We start from the raw sequence: 17,414 nt of genomic DNA, 5'->3' as shown, positions 1-17,414 counted from the left end.
ATACGTCGGCTCAATAGGAAATTGCTTTTACATTTCAAGCGCTCTATAGCGCTGATCTTCGGTGATACTTATTGAATCGAGCCAGTGTATCAAGAAAGCCAGACGCCAACCAGAGTTTTTCCTGACTGTGATTCTAACCCCCAAATCACACTCAAAAACTAAAATGTGTATACATTGTACAATCAATTGGTAAGTCAGAGCCTCATATCACATTAATTTGTATATATCCACTGTTTCAGTCACGTCTTTGGTCATGTTTGTATTGGTCAAACAAAATCACCCCAATTATTGGCTGACAATAGAGCCTCCCACAATGCAACCGAATTGAAGAGCAACCAACCAAAGATGGTGGATAAATGTCAGTTCCGGTCTGCTTAATAATGGGGAGGCTCTCCCATGAGCACTAATGCATTAGCAGCTGGGTCTGGTCATCGTAGTTGACTGTATAGACGGGTTGGTTGTTAAGCAACAAAACCGACGTGCGCAACTATGGGGAAAAACAGACTGGGCTGGCATAGAATGTTGACCTGTAAACGATATTTTGTCTCCAATGTTTATTGAAAACATAAATACATTGTTAGTTGTTGGTTAGCTAGCTAGCGAATGGTAGCCATATTAGCATTGACATGAAATCAGTCAAAACACCTCAAAACAAAACATGGTATCAGGAACAAGATGAAACTGGCTGAAACAAGCTACTTGCGATTCCCCAGATTGCAATTTCTTGTCATTGTTGCTAGGCATCTGGCCATCCGGAATCACAACTCCCAGACTTCTGCCCCATTGTAGAGTGCACATTGTTTTTGTGACTTTGTCAGCAAACCCATCTATACTGAACATAAATATAAATGCAACGTGTAACATTTTGGTCCCATGTTTCATGAGCTGAAATAAAAGATCCCAGAAATGTTCCATATGCACAAAAAGCTTATTTCTCTCAAATGTTGTGCACAAATTTGTTTACATCCCTGTTAGTGAGCATTTCTCTTTTGCCAAATTAATCCATCCATCTGACGGGTGTTGCATATCAAGAAGATGATTAAACAGCATGATCATGACACAGGTGCACCTTGTGCAGGGGACAATAAAAGGCCACTCTAAAATGTAAATTTTTGTCACACAACACAATGCCACAGATGTCTCAGGTTTTGAGGGAGCGTGCAATTGGCATGCTAACTGCAGGAATGTCCACCAGGGCTGTTGCCAGATAATTTAATGTTCATTTCTCTACCATAAGCCGCCTCCAACGTCGTTTTAGAGAATTTGGCAGTACGTCCAACCAGCCTCCCAACCGCAGACCACGTGTAACCACACCAGCCCAGGACATCCACATCCGGCTGCTTCACATGCGGGATTGTGAGACAGCTGATGAAGCTGAGGAGTATTTCTGTCTGTAATAAAGCCCTTTTGTGGGGAAAAACTCATTTTGCTAAGCTGGGCCTGGCTCCCCAGTGGGTGGGCCTATGCCCTCCCAGACCAACCCATGACTGTGCCCCTGCCCAGTCATGTGAAATCCATAGATTAGGTCCTAATGAATTTATTTCAATTCACTGATTTCCTTATATGAACTGTAACTCAGTAACATCATTGAAATTGTTGCATGTTGCGTTTATATTTTTGTTCAGTATATATGAACCAGAAATAATTAGGGAGTGGGATGTCTTGCTTCCTCTTCCGTCTCTAGAGAAACTGCAGAAACTTGCAGTCAAAACATCATGACCTTGATCACATGGTTTTTGTCAAGTTCATGCAGTCAACATGTTGGCGCTAGTCAGACAATTTTTATCCCCATAAAGCAACACCTTTTGATAAGTGGTGACCAACGATTTTCACCGACTTAATAATAATAATAATATGCCATTTAGCAGACACTTTTATCCAAAGCGACTTCCAGTCATGCGTGCATACATTTTTTTTTTTTTTTTACTTGACTTAACACAACTGATCTGCTCGAACGCACCTATTGTCTTGGCGCCCGTTTGTCTTGCATCATACAGTCGTCTATGATACATGATCTAACGCATGACTGAAAGGTGTGGTTCAGGTATCCCTATGAGGACCACTAACTGACCATATGACCACTGGTGTTGCACATTAGAGACAGACAAAGCATTGACCAACTCTTTATTAATGACCACCACTCTAAAGTCTAAGAATTTCAGGGCAACTCCCCATGATGAGACCTACAACAAATAATCACTCCAATGTGTAGTGTATATTTGCTCATATATCCATGCATATAATTTATACACTCAATATAATCAACATATTCCTAAAAGAAGGCACCTACTGTTTCACTCACAACATATCGTAAGCAGAATAATTCCCTTTTTAAAAAGGTTCTAAAATGAATGATTCTGAGTGGGTAAACACACACACTCTCATACACGCCATACATTTTGGTACCCTTTGTTAATGAACACTATGTACATGAAGTGCTTGGTTTTCCCCTGAGGAGAAGATTGCAGTTTGCTATGAAGCATTTTGGTTCACTCTGAAAAACAACAAAGCCAGAACATTTCAGAAAGTCAATATACAGTATTTATAATCTGGTGCCTGTCATTTATGGTGCTGTGCATAAAGTAATAACCAGGTAAATGCAGTGTATCTACGGACATAAATGCACATATGTGCATAGTACTGTTGCAGAAAGAAACTTATTAATATAATTGGTAACACACTTATTTTTTTAGACATAATATCACCAGATTATTTCAATATAATTCAGATTTACTTTGTAAAGTAAAACTTTCTTAATCTTCATATTTTAGTCATTTAGCAGACGCTCTTATCCAAAGTGTGCATACATTTTCGTACTGGTCCCCCATGGGAATCACACCCACAAACCTGGTGTTGCAAGTACCATGCTCTACCAACTGAGCCACACGTAACTGACCATCTTAACCAGTAACCAGTAGAAGCAGTACCACACAGGATGCCTATCGCCCTGGGTGTGGTTTCAAAGTCAGCTATACACTTTGACAGTGAAGCTACCTTTGTGCATTTATACCAGGGGTGGGCAAACTCTGGCCCGCGAGACCATTCAATCCGGCCCGCAGGAGCTAAAAATTATAATAAAATAAATGTGGGGGGGAATTATAATTTTGGTTATCAAAAACACTCCAGGCCACACTTGAATGTCTAAAACTAGATAAAAAGTATGTAAAAATTATGACTTATTTTCTGGCCAGCAAATTTATTTAAAAAAAATGTCCAAAAATAATCTGTGCGGCCCTCCATCGAATTTCGAAATCCCGATATGGCCCTCGAGCCAAAAAGTTTGCCCACCCATGGTTTAAACAGTGAGGTATCCTAACATACTACATACTCTAATACACTGGCTAATGCTAGACTAGGGCTGGAGAGTGGATGTCTGGTGGGATGTAAACACGGTGGCTGGTAACAGTGAGAGTGCAAAAGCCTCAGGGTTCGGCCACGCTCTCTGTGCGGTTGCAGAGCGACTCGTAGAGTTCAGAGGTCAGAGAGTAGTTAGAGAAGGCCTGCTTGAATTCCTGCAGGGGGCAGTAGACTCCACTACAGCCTGGAATCAACTGGTCCTACAGACACACAGAGAAACAAAGAACATTACATTTACATCATTTAGCAGACGCTCTTATCAACATGTAAGAAAGACAGACACACACACAAAAAGAGATCACTAACTTTCTCAGAGAGAAAGAGAGTCCTGAAAGTGTTTAAATATGTGCACACTTTTGTGAGCCTTGCCTCTTCCCTAGCACACTTGGGTTGCGCCATAGACCAGAGTTTCCGTTTGGAATATATGGCGCTGGACAATGTGACTGGGAAGATTTTAATTTACCGGCCATTTGAGAAATTTACCGGACCCATATGCATTGGGTGCATAACCCATTAGGGAATCCACCCACGGTGCTCAGAATGACAGAAATCACATTTAGATTATGGTAATGCATTTTAACAGAACATGCAACTCATGTAATGAAGCAGCCAATAAAATGTAATATTCAAACATTTGACAAAATGCAATTCGCAGGAACATACCATTCTAAAGAGCACACCTGGGAAAACAACATTCTAAACAGCGCACCTGATAGTGGTTCCATGTGACAGAGATGAACATCTCTGTTAGAAACTTAGAAAGAGGGGGAATCTAAAGATGCAACAACTAAGATGGGTTGCTATATGACATGGATTGTTTCAAAATCACAAGCTCGTAGGCCGATGCCTATTTTGGAAGCCGCAATTTGGGCAGCGCGCTTGGCAATAGGCCTAGCTGATTATTGAGTTGCGGCTGTCAGTGAAAAACATCAAAAATAGGTGTGAAGATAATGTGTCTTGAGCATCATTTTAAAATGTTGAGACAAGAAGGCGGCGGGAGGGGTGTGTGGTGAATATATAGGCGAGTCTCTCCAGAATGGCTCAGCTGTCTCCTGACAATTCTTGTGCATTCATTGTTTCATTGTGTTAATTGTTTGCCCTTTGATTAAAAAAAAATAAAAAAATCCCCCATTACATGTCACCAGTAGGAAATGTACCGTTAATTCCCATCATTTGGTTACATTAATTTCTGTTAATGCAATTAATTAGTAATTTGCCTGTTCACAACCTGCTAAATTTGTGAGAAACAAGTTTTGGTTTATTACATCATTTAAGAGATTTGTAAATGTTTTCATTGTCTTTTGTTTGGAGTGCTCCATGTGAGCAATGAGCATGTGTCTGGTTACTCTGTCCTGATAATGTTGAGGGCGCCTGAGCACGCATAGAAGTACCTGGCCTTCTGCGCAGAAATGTAGGAAAGTGTTTTTTTTTTTAACATCCATTGCGAATGATAACATATTAAAACTATAGTTCCTCATAGTAAGCCATTACAAAAATCTTTCCAACAATCACCCTCGATAATCACCAATCCTTGGTGTGAAAGAGCAATGGAAGTTATAGGCTATGAGTTCCATGCACTCATTTATTTAGCCTGAGGCTGGTGATCTCACATTAGTTGACATTGAACTTTTAGATTTTTATCATTTTAATTCAGCTTCTGATTAACCACGTGACAATGATTGAGAAACAAAAACGTTATTATTGAAATGAAACTAATCCACGGAAATGCGCATATGAAAATCATAACTGGCATGCAGAACAGTAGACATGGTAGGATAAATTGTAAGCTTCCCCAAACTTGAAACTCACGCGCCACCTATGAAGTCTTTATAAAATAATTGCCTCCACGTTTCCATGGTGAGATTTAGCCTATAGGCTACTTTGAAGCAAGGTAAGACATGCCTCATAATATGTAATAAAACATTCAGGTTTCAAACAATGAAGTATGTTTTCAAAATGCATACTGCCTCCAGCTCACATTGTAAAGCGGTGGGTGGCGTGCTGATAGCCTGTTGACTGTACTTGAATGGTGAATGGGAGGCCTGCTTCAATTACCAGCTGAGAGTTTTTTGTTGTTGATATTTTTAATCCTGCACTGAAACTGTTTTTAACACTGGATTGCATTTAGAATTGTTGTGCAATGAATGGTCTGATAAAAAAGCAGGTTTTACTCCAGCAACAACCAGCTGAGGAGCTGCAGGAGAAATCCCGCTCAAAATAGGCTCTGTATGCTGTGAGTGTGTGATAGTTGTGTTGCATAAATAAGATACACACAGGCCAATTTAATTCCACTAAATTATGCTAATTAACCTATAGACCAGGCTGCTGAGGGGAGGAAGGCTCCTAATAATGGCTGGAACGGAGCGAATAGAATTGCATCAAACACATGGAAACCACGTGTTTGATGTATTTGATACCATTCCACTAACTCCACTCCAGCCATTACCACGAGCCCGTCCTCCCCAATTAAGGTGCCACCAACCTCCTGTGCTATAGACCGATAAGCATGAGGGTCAAATGTATTTCCATCGACTGGTATTTCCATCAATGAATAAAAAGCATTATTTTGCAATGGGATATTTTTTCTCCCGGTCATTTTGGCCGGCAACAGTTTTATTTATCGGCTTTTTATTTATTTATTTTTGGCCAAAAGCCGGCAATTGCCGGCTAACGGAAACCCTGCCCTAGACCATACCTTGCCAATGTAGGACACTTTAATGAAGGCCTCTTTGGTCTGCCTGTGTTGATGCAGCTCCAGGGTGATGTCAGCGGCGTACGGTGGCCATCGCATGTCAAAAACACCCAGAGCCATGAGACAGGGCATCAGAGTGGTGTCGTGGGCAGAGTACAGGAACAGCTTCCTGAGAGATAAAACACATATGTGAAAATGCCCTCAGATCATTTCTGATGTTCAGCAACGAGTAGGGGTAGCGAACGAAAAACGAAGACTGTGCCATTTAGAAAAGGACATTTGCTACCATCAAGTGGTTGGGTTGAGATCTGCAGTTCAACAAATCTCTTATTGGCTGTGTTTTCTATTGCAGTCATCCAGTACCCCCAACAGTACCTCCCAACAGTACATATTTTTGTTGTGGCCCCGGAGAAGCACACCGGAATCTACTTGTCAACTAATCATCAAGCCCTTGCAGGTGCTCCTTGCTCAAATCGAACCGTAATCTGCACCGCTCATTCATGTTGTCACCAATGCAGCATGATGCATCATTCAGAAACATGCATCTCTTTTCCATAAAATATACAGTACCAGTCAAAGGTTTGGACACACCTACTCATTCCAGGGTTTTTCTTTATTTTTTACTATTTTCTACATTGTAGAATAATAGTGAAGACATCAAAACTATGAAATAACACATATGGAATCATGTAGTAACCAAAAACGTGTTAAACAAATCAAAATACATTTTATATTTGCCTTGATGACAGCTTTGCACACACTTGGTATTCTCTCAAGCAGCTTCATGAGGTAGTCACCTGGAATGGATTTCGATTAACTGGTGTGCCTTGTTAAAAGTTCATTTGTGGAATTTCTTTCCTTCTTAATGCGTTTGAGCCAATCAGTTGTGTTGTGACAAGGTAGGGGTGGTATACAGAAGATAACTCTATTTGGTAAAAGACCAAGTCCATATTATGGCAAGAACAGCTCAAGTAAGCAAAGAGAAACGACAGTCCATCATTACTTTAAGACATGAAATTTCAATAACTTTGAAAGTTTATTCAAGAGCAGTCGCAAAAACCATCAAGCGCTATGAGGAAACTGGCTCTCATGAGGACCGCCACAGGAAAGGAAGACCCAGAGTTACCTCTGCTGCAGAGGATAAGTTCATTAGAGTTAACTGCACCTCAGATTGCAGCCCAAATATATGCTTCACAGAGTTCAAGTAACAGACACATCTCAACATCAACTGTTCAGAGGAGACCGCGTAAATCAGGCCTTCGTGGTCGAATTGCTGCAAAGAAACCACTACTAAAGGACACCAATAAGAAGAAGAGACTTGCTTCGGCCAAGAAACACGCGCAATGGACATTAGACCGGTGGAAATCTGTCCTTTGGTCTGTGTGAGATTTTTGGTTCTAACCGCCGTGTCTTTGTGAGACGCAGAGTTGGTGGACGGATGATCTCCGCATGTGTGGTTCCCACCGTGAAGCATGGAGGAGGTGTGATGGTGCTTTGCTGGGACACTGTCTGTGATTTATTCAGAATTCAAGGCACACTTAACCAGCATGGCTACCACAGCATTCTGCAGCGATACGCCATCCCATCTGGTTTGCGCTTAGTGGGACTATCATTTGTTTTTCAAAAGGACAATGACCTAAAACACACCTCCAGGCTGTGTAAGGGCTATTTGACCAAGGAGAGTGATGGAGTGCTGTATCAGATGACCTGGCCTCCACAATCCCTCGACCTAATAATATAATAATATGCCATTTAGCAGACGCTTTTATCCAAAGCGACTTACAGTCATGTGTGCTTACATTTTTACGTATGGGTGGACTGCAGAGTGAAGGAAATGCAGCAAACAAGTGCTCAGCATGTGTGGGAACTCCTTCAAGAGTGTTGGAAAGGCATTCCTCATGAAGCTGGTTGAGAGACTGCCAAGAGTGTGCAAAGCTGTCATCAAGGCAAAGGGTGGCTACTTTGAAGAATCTCAAATATAAAATATATTTTGATTTGTTCAACACTTTTTGGGTTACTACATGATTCCATATGTGTTATTTCATAGTGTTGATGTCTTCACTATTATTCAATGTAGAAAATAGTAAAAATAAAGAAAAACCCTTGAACGAGTACAGTTGAAGTCGTACGTTTACATACACTTAGGTTGGAGTGATTAAAACTTGTTTTTCAACCACTCCACAAATTTATTGTTAACAAACTATAGTTTTGGCAAGCCGGTTAGGACATCTACTTTGTGCATTACACAAGTAATTTTTCCAACAATTGTTTACAGACAGATTATTTCACTTATAATTCACTGTATCACAATTCCAGTGGGTCAGAAGTTTACATACACTAAGTTGACTGTGCCTTTAAACAGCTTGGAAAATTCCAGAAAATGATGTCATGGCTTTAGAAGCTTCTGATAGGCTAATTGACATCATTTGAGTCAATTGGAGGTGTACCTGTGGATGTATTTCAAGGCCTACCTTCAAACTCAGTGCCTCTTTGCTTGACATCATGGGAAAATCAAAAGAAATCAGCCAAGACCTCAGAAAAGAAATTGTAGACCTCCACAAGTCTGGTTCATCCTTGGGAGCAATTTCCAAATGCCTTAAGGTACCACGTTCATCTGTACAAACAATATTATGCAAGTATAAACACCATGGGACCACGCAGCCGTCATACCGCTCAGGAAGGAGACGCGTTCTGTCTGGTGCGAAAAGAGCAAATCAATCCCAGAACAACAGCAAAGGACCTTGTGAAGATGCTGGAGGAAACAGGTACAAAAGTATCTATATCCACAGTAAAACGAGTCCTATATCGACATAACCTGAAAGGCCGCTCAGCAAGGAAGAAGCCACTGCTCCAAAACCACCATAAAAAAGCCAGACTACGGTTTACAACTGCACATGGGTACAAAGATTGTACTTTTTGGAGAAATGTCCTCTGGTCTGATGAAACAAAAATAGAACTGTTTGGCCATAATGACCATCGTTACGTTTGGAGGAAAAAGGGGGTGGCTTGCAAGCCAAAGAACACCATCCCAACCGTGAACCACGGGGGTGGCAGTATCATGCTGTGGGGGTGCTTTGCTGCAGGAGGGACTGGTGCACTTCACAAAATAGATGGCATCATGAGGAAGGAAAATTATGTGAATATATTGAAGCAACATCTCAAGACATCAGTCAGGAAGTTAAAGCTTGGTCGCAAATGGGTCTTCCAAATGGACAATGACCCCAAGCATACTTCCAAAGTTGTGGCAAAATGGGTTAAGGACAACAAAGTCAAGGTATAAGGTATTGGAGTGGCCATCACAAGGCCCTGACCTCAATCCTATAGAAAATTTGTGGGCAGAACTGAAAAAGCGTGTGCGAGCAAGGAGGCCTACAAACCTGACTCAGTTACACCAACTCTGTCAGGAGGAATGGGCCAAAATTCACCCAAGTTATTATGGGAAACGTTTCACCCAAGTTAAACAATTTAAAGGCAATGCTACCAAATACTAATTTAGTGTATGTAAACTTCTGACCCACTGGGAATGTGATAAAAGCTTAAATAAATAATTGTCTCTACACATTCTTAAAATAAAGTGGTGATCCTAACCGACCTAAAACAGGGAATTTTTACTAGGATTAAATGTCAGGAATTGTGAAAAACAGAGTTTAAATGTATTTGACTAAGGTGTATGTAAACTTCCGACTTCAACTGTAGGTGTGTCCAAACTTGACTGGTATGTTTGAATTTTCTAACTCGTTTTCATTGGGAAGGCAGATAAAGCGATTTTATCAAAAGCAAATCAGTTTTGCATGTGAAAACACAGAATCCTAGTCATTAATCCACGTGCTAAAATCTACGTCACTTTGTCGTCGGCCAGAGCCCGGTTCACACCCGGGAGGCAGCTCTGTTCCAAAATGAATTCAATCAGTGTAAGAGCAGCTTACCTGTTGGGCTCTGAGGTTGTGCCCTGTAGTTGGTCTTCTATGTTACCCATCAGGGTGTGGAAGAGGGGACCCACACACAGCTGCAGGTTCTCCCTGATCACAACAAGCAAACCCCAGATAAGATTAAGAAAACAACTGTCTTGGGGGATTTTTTTTCTTCAGAATAAAGTATTTTTGGGACAGAATAATCTAAAACACCTCTAATTAAGTCTGATTTCAGAATGTGGAATAAGGAAGCAGCTTATGCTCATGAAACAGGGAACTACATTGTCTCTGTGTTCTACTCCCCGACCCACTACACAGGCTGATCTGTATTTACATCCCACTGCCCTTTGACCCCTGACCTCTTGCTGGGTTCGTAGATGTGACATATCATCTCCACAGCCCTCTGCTCCACGGTGTTCCTCCAGGAGTCCAGGGCTGGTGGGCAGGGCAGGCCATGTGTCTATTAGAATACACACACATGTTGTAATGTTAAAATCTCTATGCAACACAAACGAAATGACAGTATCACTCTTTATACCGTTGGATCTCATAATACATTTTGGTAACAAAAGGTTTGAAATTAAGAATATATATATATATTTTACTAGGCTATGTTTTAGTCATGGCTATTGTATCTTTGTTGCATTGTGTCACCTCTCTGGCCACCATGTCGTCCCTGATGAGGATGAAGTCAACCCGTTGGTGGGCAGCGATGCCCAGAGCACTCTGGATGCTCCTCAGGTCCGCAGCGATGTCTGGCAGAGTGGACGACTCCGCCCAGCGATGACTACAACACACACAGACACAGCCAATCACAAAAATCAACAAGAGAGAAACATCCCATCACAAACATTAACAAGTGAGAGATCCAGCCAATCACAAAAATCTACAAGAAAGGGACCCAGCCAGTCACTCACCCGCTGAGGAGTTTGAGCAGTCTGCACCCGTGGTAGTTAGGGTACAGGATCTCTGACTCTGCCTCAGTCGTCAGAATGGAAACCATGTCTTCAGAAGAAGAGAGGGGGCGCAATATTAGGAGATAGGAAATACTGGCCTATGACACACACCCCTCATTTGCACACAAACAAATGGTGACACCTACCTCTCTGGCTTTGTTGGAACAGCCCTGCCACCAGGCACTTGGCAGACTCTATTGTCCTCACAATGTTAGTGGAACGCACACTGGGAGAGAGAGAAGAAACTGCATATATATTATACATTAGAATAATATATCAATGTCTTGTACATGTACTGTGGTATTATGTCTTCAACCTTTATGTTACCTAGCCTTCTGTTACCTTGCCTGATGTTACCTAGCCTGATGTTACCTAGCCTGATGTTACCTTCAGTAGCCTTATGTTACCTAGACTGATGTGGATGTGGTACTTACTAGACCTCTGTAGGGCTGAAGGTGGGGTTTAGGAAGGATGTGGTACTTACTAGACCTCTGTAGGGCTGAAGGTGGGGTTGAGGAAGGATGTGGTACTTACTAGACCTCTGTAGGGCTGAAGGTGGGGTTGAGGAAGGCCGTGTCCTGGATGTACCTCTTCCTCAGCCTCTCTCCCAGCTCATACAGCTGCTGCATGCCCACCGTGGTCAACTGACCTGGGTACGTACCCCCCTGCAGGGGAGAGAGACAGGGGTCAAAGGTTAGATTTTAGGTTTGATTTATTCGCACCAAAGAAAATAAGTGAAAGACAAAACAGTACAGATTTAAAAAACTGGTAAAGACAGTGTGCAGGTGAGGTTGGAAGCCCAAAAGGGCTGATATGAAAACCACACCACAAATATACGTTTAAAAAAAACATTTGTTCAATCAGTTAAACAAAGCATATGAATTATAATTGTATATGATATACTCAGTATACAAGAAAAACCATGTTTGATTATGTGTGTGTGTGCATGTGTGTGTGTGAGAGTTAGGCTACATGGAGGGGATTATTGGGTAGTTTGGTACATCAGGCTGACCCCCAGTCTTTGCTTGAAGTTATTATGGGATGATGAGGTTTTGGCAATGTGAAGATAAGAATTCCAGAGTATGGTACCTAAGTATCTGATAGAGAATTGATTATGTGAGGTGCTGCAGTGGGGATGGTGAAGGTTATTGCAGTGTTAGATATATGGATTTCAGAACTAACCTGGAAGAATCCATTGAAGGGTTTAGGTAAACTGTATGAGAGGTATGAGTATTTGTAGATGAAAGTGCATAATTGGCGTACGTTAATGTCGTAAATAGACAAGATATTGAGTTTCTTAAACAAAGTTGCAGATGGAGCCAGGTAATTAGAGGAGCTGGCTTGCAAATGCATTTTGCATGATGAGTAATTTGTGTAGGTAGGAGGCATACAGGTGCCTTCGGAAACTATTCAGACCCCTTAACTTTATCCACATTTTGTTACGTTACAGCCTTATTCTAAAATGGATTTAAAAAATAATAATCCTCAGCAATCTACACATAATAACCCCATAACGATAAAGTGAAAACAGGTTTTTAGACATTTTTGCACATTTATTAAAAATAAAAAACTAATATAAGTTATTTGCATAAGCATTCAGAACCTTTGCTAGGAGACTCGAAATTGAGCTCAGGTGCATCCTGTTTCCATTGATCATCCTTGAGATGTTTCTACAACTTGATTGGAGTCCACGTGTGGTAAATTCAATTGATTGGACATGATTTGGAAAGGCACACACGTCTCTATATGGTCCCACAGTTGACAGTGCATGTCAGAGCAAAAACCAAGCCTTGAGGTCGAAGGAATTGTTCGTAGAGCTCCGAGACAGGCTTGTTCCTTGAGCTGGCTGTCCGGCCAAACTGAGAAATCGGGGGAGAAGGGCCTTGGTCAGGGAGGTGACCAAGAAACCGATGGTCACTCTGAGAGAGCTCCAGAGTTCCTCTGTGGAGATGGGAGAACCTTCCAGAAGGACAAACATCTCCGCAGCACTCCACCAATCAGGCCTTTATGGTAGAGTGACCAGACGGAAGCCACTCCTCAGTAAAAGGCACATGACAGCCCGCTTGGAGTTTGCCAAAAGGCACCTAAAGACTCTCAGACCATGAGAAACAAGATTCTCTGGTCAGATGAAACAAAGATTGAACTCTTTGGCCTGAATGCCAAGATCACGTCTGGAAGAAACCTGGCACCATCCCTACGGTGTAGCATGGTGGTGGCAGCATCATGCTGTGAGGATGTTTTTCAGAGGTAGGGACTAGTCAGGATCGAGGCAAATAAAGAAATATTCCAAACATAGTCTGGGATAGTTGTGGGATGCGATAGATCCCAAATTAATACAACCACTAGCATCAAAAAACATTTTTAAGCAATGAGGCTGATGCAACAGATCAGAACGTTTCGCTTAAAATGTTGACAAACTATTAGGCTATTTCTTTACATTATAAGCGCATCAAGGCGCACACGGCAGTAGGCTACAAGTGCGAATTTTCCAAAATGCAATCAATTAACGGGAAAACACCATTCTCAAAAGTGACCGCAAATACAATTACGCATGTAATGCTTTTATTATAAAGGTGCATTTTTATGGTGAAAATTATCTTCCCCAAACTTGAAACTCACGCGCTGCTTATTTGGCCACTTTAGTTGTGATACAAACCTTATTAAAACATATAGGCCTATGGGCTAGGCTACATGAGGTGTGCGACTATGATTTGAAAACTTTTGTTTTAAAGGCATGCGCTGTTTCTTGCCCTACTGCACACAAACTGGGCATCATTCACAAGTGATAATATATCATTCAAAAGTGATAGGCTAATATTAATCACCCATCAGACTATTCTTGATTTAATCTTGTCTTCACATATACTAAATAATATTTGTGTGAAATTTGTTTTGATTTAGAATGGGGAAAAAAATACATGTCATCTATGCACTTAAATAGCGAATGGAGGACGCTTTTCCCATGGTTCATTTTCATGACAGCCAGGTAGGCTATACTCCTGTTGTAAAGAGAAGCAATGTGCTTAATATTAGGAAAGTTGAGAAATAAATATAGTAGGTCTAGCCTATAGAAAGCTGATGGGATACTCCTCTTTTTAAATAGAGGCCATCACTCTGTTTTCTCACCCAATTGCATAGCCTATAGAAATGTTGCGCAACATGAGCTCTCATGAAGTGTTTGATTAGATTTTCAATTACATTTGCATTGATGTCAGAGTGATTAGAGGAACAATAGAGTGCTGAGTACCAGGCAGTTAGCAAGTTTGGTAGGCTACTAATGACCATCAGCAGCATCAGAGCTAGGAGAAGCCTAATTACTGTGACTAAACGGTCACGTGGAATTTGACTGCCATCATGACTCGTGACCAACGGTGTGGCGGTAATACGGTCACCGTAACAGCCCTAACCATACTTATCAAAGCGCCTACTCCTCACCCTGACCCTCTCTCTCTAGGTACTACTTCCTCTGCTCGCTCATACACACACACTCACGGTCAATATGTTGGCCCGGTAGCTGTCCTCCACCGGTGAAGAGGGCCGTGGACCTCCTTCCAGGTCTGTCACCACGTAGTTGATCTGTGTGTGTGCTGGGGGTTCCAGGAGGTTAGGCACCCACTGGGCCTGAGAGACAGGACAAGGAAGTATTTTAGCTTTTCAGATACTAGTGACCATACCTTCAGCATGCCAATGAGGCTAAACATGAACGGCTTTCCCTCAACTTTAGTCCTGGGAAACAGAGCATCAGGTCAGTCATATATTCTTGCATGACACAGGCAGAGACGGAAGAGGAAGCGAGACATCCCACTCCCTCATTTTTTCTGGTTCATATACCGTCAATTAACTAAGCAGATCATTCACACCCAGCTGCTAATGCATTGGTGCCTATGGGAGAACCACCCCGTTAAGCAGACCGGAACTGACCATTTTTTTCTATGGTAAAATGCCTGAGTGGGACATCTTTATTTATTCACCATCTTTGACACCGGTGGTCTCTCACCTCCATGACATCCGGTATAGACTTCAGCGGAGTTCGGGCTCCGTGGCGGAACAGGACTTGCACGAGTTTGAGCTCGTAAGGAGAAGGTGGTTCCGTGCATGCGGGGTTCGAACCCGTCTGATTAGTTTCCGTCTTCTTCTGAGACCAGAGCATGGATCCGAACGCCATGGACACCGAGCCCAGAACACCTGCTTTGGTCCAGAGGTTCCTCATCCTCATGATTACTGTGCTGCCGAGACAGACCGCCCAATTACAACATTGAAAACATATTTAGCTAGCACACTGTCAATAATTTACAGCGAACCAGTTTATGAACTTAATAAATTGTAATGTTGTTAGCGATTCCGAACTTTCTTTCCGGGTAGTTATACAACTGCAGTTTGGGTGAACCTGGCACTTGATACTTTGGTGGCGATGGAAGCAAGTTAAGAAGCAGGAGCTACGAACAAGTTGGCTGCCACTAAGCTAATGACTGTTAGCTAGCTAGCCGTCAAGATCGAGCATTTGCTGCAGACTGAAGGTTAGCTAGCTAACGTTACAGAGATCAACAAATGTCAAACGTCAGAAATTCGTCATTCTATCGATTTGAGGTTACCTAACATTCCATCTCAAGCTACTTGAATGGCACACGATTTTGAACTGAAATGTACTTACTTTTAATAAGCACTGGAACAGTTTGCTAGCCAACAAATATTTCAGAGAAAAATCCGCTATGGACTAACTCCGGCTATTTTGAAAACACGGCACCGGTTAAGGACAAAAGGTTTTTTGGAATATGTAGTCCTTTCTGGTATGATCCATGCTTTGAAAGCGAATCAATGGTAGCGGTAAACTACTCTTCCCGAAAAAGCTGCCCAAATGCGTCATTTCCCTCTCCCCCCATAAACTGTATTACGACACTTTTTACAAATATGTTTTATAAGTTAACAAAGATAGGCCATACCCTGTCGTTTCCAATGGGAACAAATGAGCCATGGTGGGCAGAACAAACAAGGAGGGGGGCAGAGCCAAGCACGAGTCAGCGAGATCCTATTGGCGCGTTCTAGCCTCATCTGCATATTTCCGTTAGAGAACGCCTACTATGTGAAGTGCGCGTGTACAATACCTCAATTCGCCTTTGCACTCCTAAACAACCAACGCGATTTTTTTTGCAAAGGGTAAAGTCTACACATTTTAGTCCACTCTGTTCATAACATATTTTAGTTTCGGGAACAGAAAACTGTATTGAGATCAAATGTTTCATCGATGAGAACATTTGCAGAATGTCGGCCAAAATCCATTTAGTTTCATCATCTCCCACTGCCTGCCATTGGGCTTCCTCTCACTACCATATTTGGTAGTGACGTGAAAACGACAAGCGGATGCTTCACAATTATACATCCAGTGAAATATCTGTCTCATTGTTCTATCTGTGCTTTTTATACAGGAGTGAGGTCCTCGGGACAAGTTAAACACAGGTCTGTCAAATAAATTACAAACAGTGTTTACCAAAGTGCCAATGTTTTTTAGAGTTGGGCAGCAGGGCAAGAAATAATGTTACATAAATGACATTCACTTGCAAGATAGCACATTCATGATAAAACACGGTAGGATGGTAACACACTAGTGGCAATTAACATGCAAAAGTACACGAATTCATAACTCGACTTGCCTCTGCTGTCAAAAATAGTCTCATAGAAGGACAGCCAGCCAGCCCTGGAGCTCTCTGGGGAAGTGGTGGATTAAGACAAAAATACAAATAGGTTGTTATTAGTTATTACCATGTTAATCGTTTGTCGGTAAAACTAGGGGTAAGATGAAAAACTTTAGTTCACAAATTCTTTAGGACTGGAACTAAACAGATACTAAGTAGTGGCGTTCTTAAAGTACAGGTAATAGCAGTTAATACACAGAAGTTACGTGAATAGGTCACAGCACACAGTAGCTAGTAAATCCCCAGCACTCAAGTTAGGTTCTAGTGAATAGGCACATCAAAGCACAGCACACAGTGAAGCCACACAAAGCTACAATATTAAATATAGCAAGTTAACTACTAAATGGTTGATGCTCAAGGCAAATTATAAAAATGTAAGCCTTCACCTTTAAAATACAAACAATGTTCAAGAATGTAGGGCTTTACCTGACTGATCTACAATACGGAGAAAAATGGGGCGGAGGTCGGGGTGCCTTGTGAGAATTAGTTGGCAAGTGGGTAAACCACCACTACGATCCGTACTATTGGCCAACGTGCAATCATTGGAAAATAAACTGGATGATCTACGATTAAGACTATCCTACCAACGGGACATTAAAAACTGTAATATCTTATGTTTCACAAAGTCGTGGCTGAACGACGACATGGATAATATAGAGCTGGCTGGGTTTTCCTTGCATCGGCAGGACAGAGCAGCTACGTCTGGTAAGACGAGGGGTGGGGGTGTGTGTCTATTTGTCAATAACAGCTGGTGCACAATGTCTAATATTAAAGAAGTCTCGGGGTAATGCTCGCCTGAGGTAGAGTA

The 17,414-nt window shown here is 41.8% G+C and overlaps 1 protein-coding gene across 2 annotated transcripts; it reads right to left on the bottom strand.

Moving 5' to 3' along the window:
* Positions 1-2,107: 2,107 nt before the first annotated feature.
* LOC311122274 (lysophosphatidic acid phosphatase type 6-like) lies at positions 2,108-15,645 on the bottom strand. 2 transcript variants are annotated; one of them, XM_084196662.1, is made up of 11 exons: positions 15,568-15,645; positions 14,914-15,142; positions 14,409-14,537; positions 11,451-11,581; positions 11,063-11,142; positions 10,878-10,965; positions 10,615-10,747; positions 10,320-10,420; positions 9,976-10,068; positions 6,053-6,218; positions 2,108-3,557 (listed from the first exon to the last, which is right to left on the bottom strand). In XM_084196662.1, the coding sequence occupies exons 2-11, from the start codon at positions 15,130-15,132 to the stop codon at positions 3,423-3,425; spliced, it is 1,275 nt and encodes a 424-aa protein (XP_084052788.1). In that variant the 5' UTR covers positions 15,133-15,142; positions 15,568-15,645; the 3' UTR covers positions 2,108-3,422. The 2 variants fall into 2 exon arrangements, with proteins under 2 accessions (XP_084052788.1, XP_084052789.1); XM_084196663.1 differs by having other exon boundaries at positions 14,914-15,137; positions 15,568-15,629.
* Between the last annotated feature and the right edge of the window lie 1,769 nt (positions 15,646-17,414).

The sequence above is a fragment of the Coregonus lavaretus genome (genome assembly GCF_964263955.1).
Source record: "Coregonus lavaretus genome assembly, contig: HAP1_SCAFFOLD_1996, whole genome shotgun sequence".
Taxonomy (NCBI): Eukaryota; Metazoa; Chordata; class Actinopteri; order Salmoniformes; family Salmonidae; genus Coregonus; species Coregonus lavaretus.
This window is presented reverse-complemented; position numbering and strand designations above follow the sequence as displayed.

Excerpts from the sequence above, each read along its gene's own strand:
- LOC311122274 (XM_084196662.1), bottom strand. The coding sequence starts at position 15,132 with ATGAGGATGAGGAACCTCTGGACCAAAGCAGGTGTTCTGGGCTCGGTG. Across the intron at positions 14,538-14,913 it reads CTATACCGGATGTCATGGAG|GCCCAGTGGGTGCCTAACCT; the intron begins GTGAGAGACCAC and ends CCTGTCTCTCAG. Across the intron at positions 10,966-11,062 it reads GTTCCAACAAAGCCAGAGAG|ACATGGTTTCCATTCTGACG; the intron begins GTAGGTGTCACC and ends CTTCTTCTGAAG.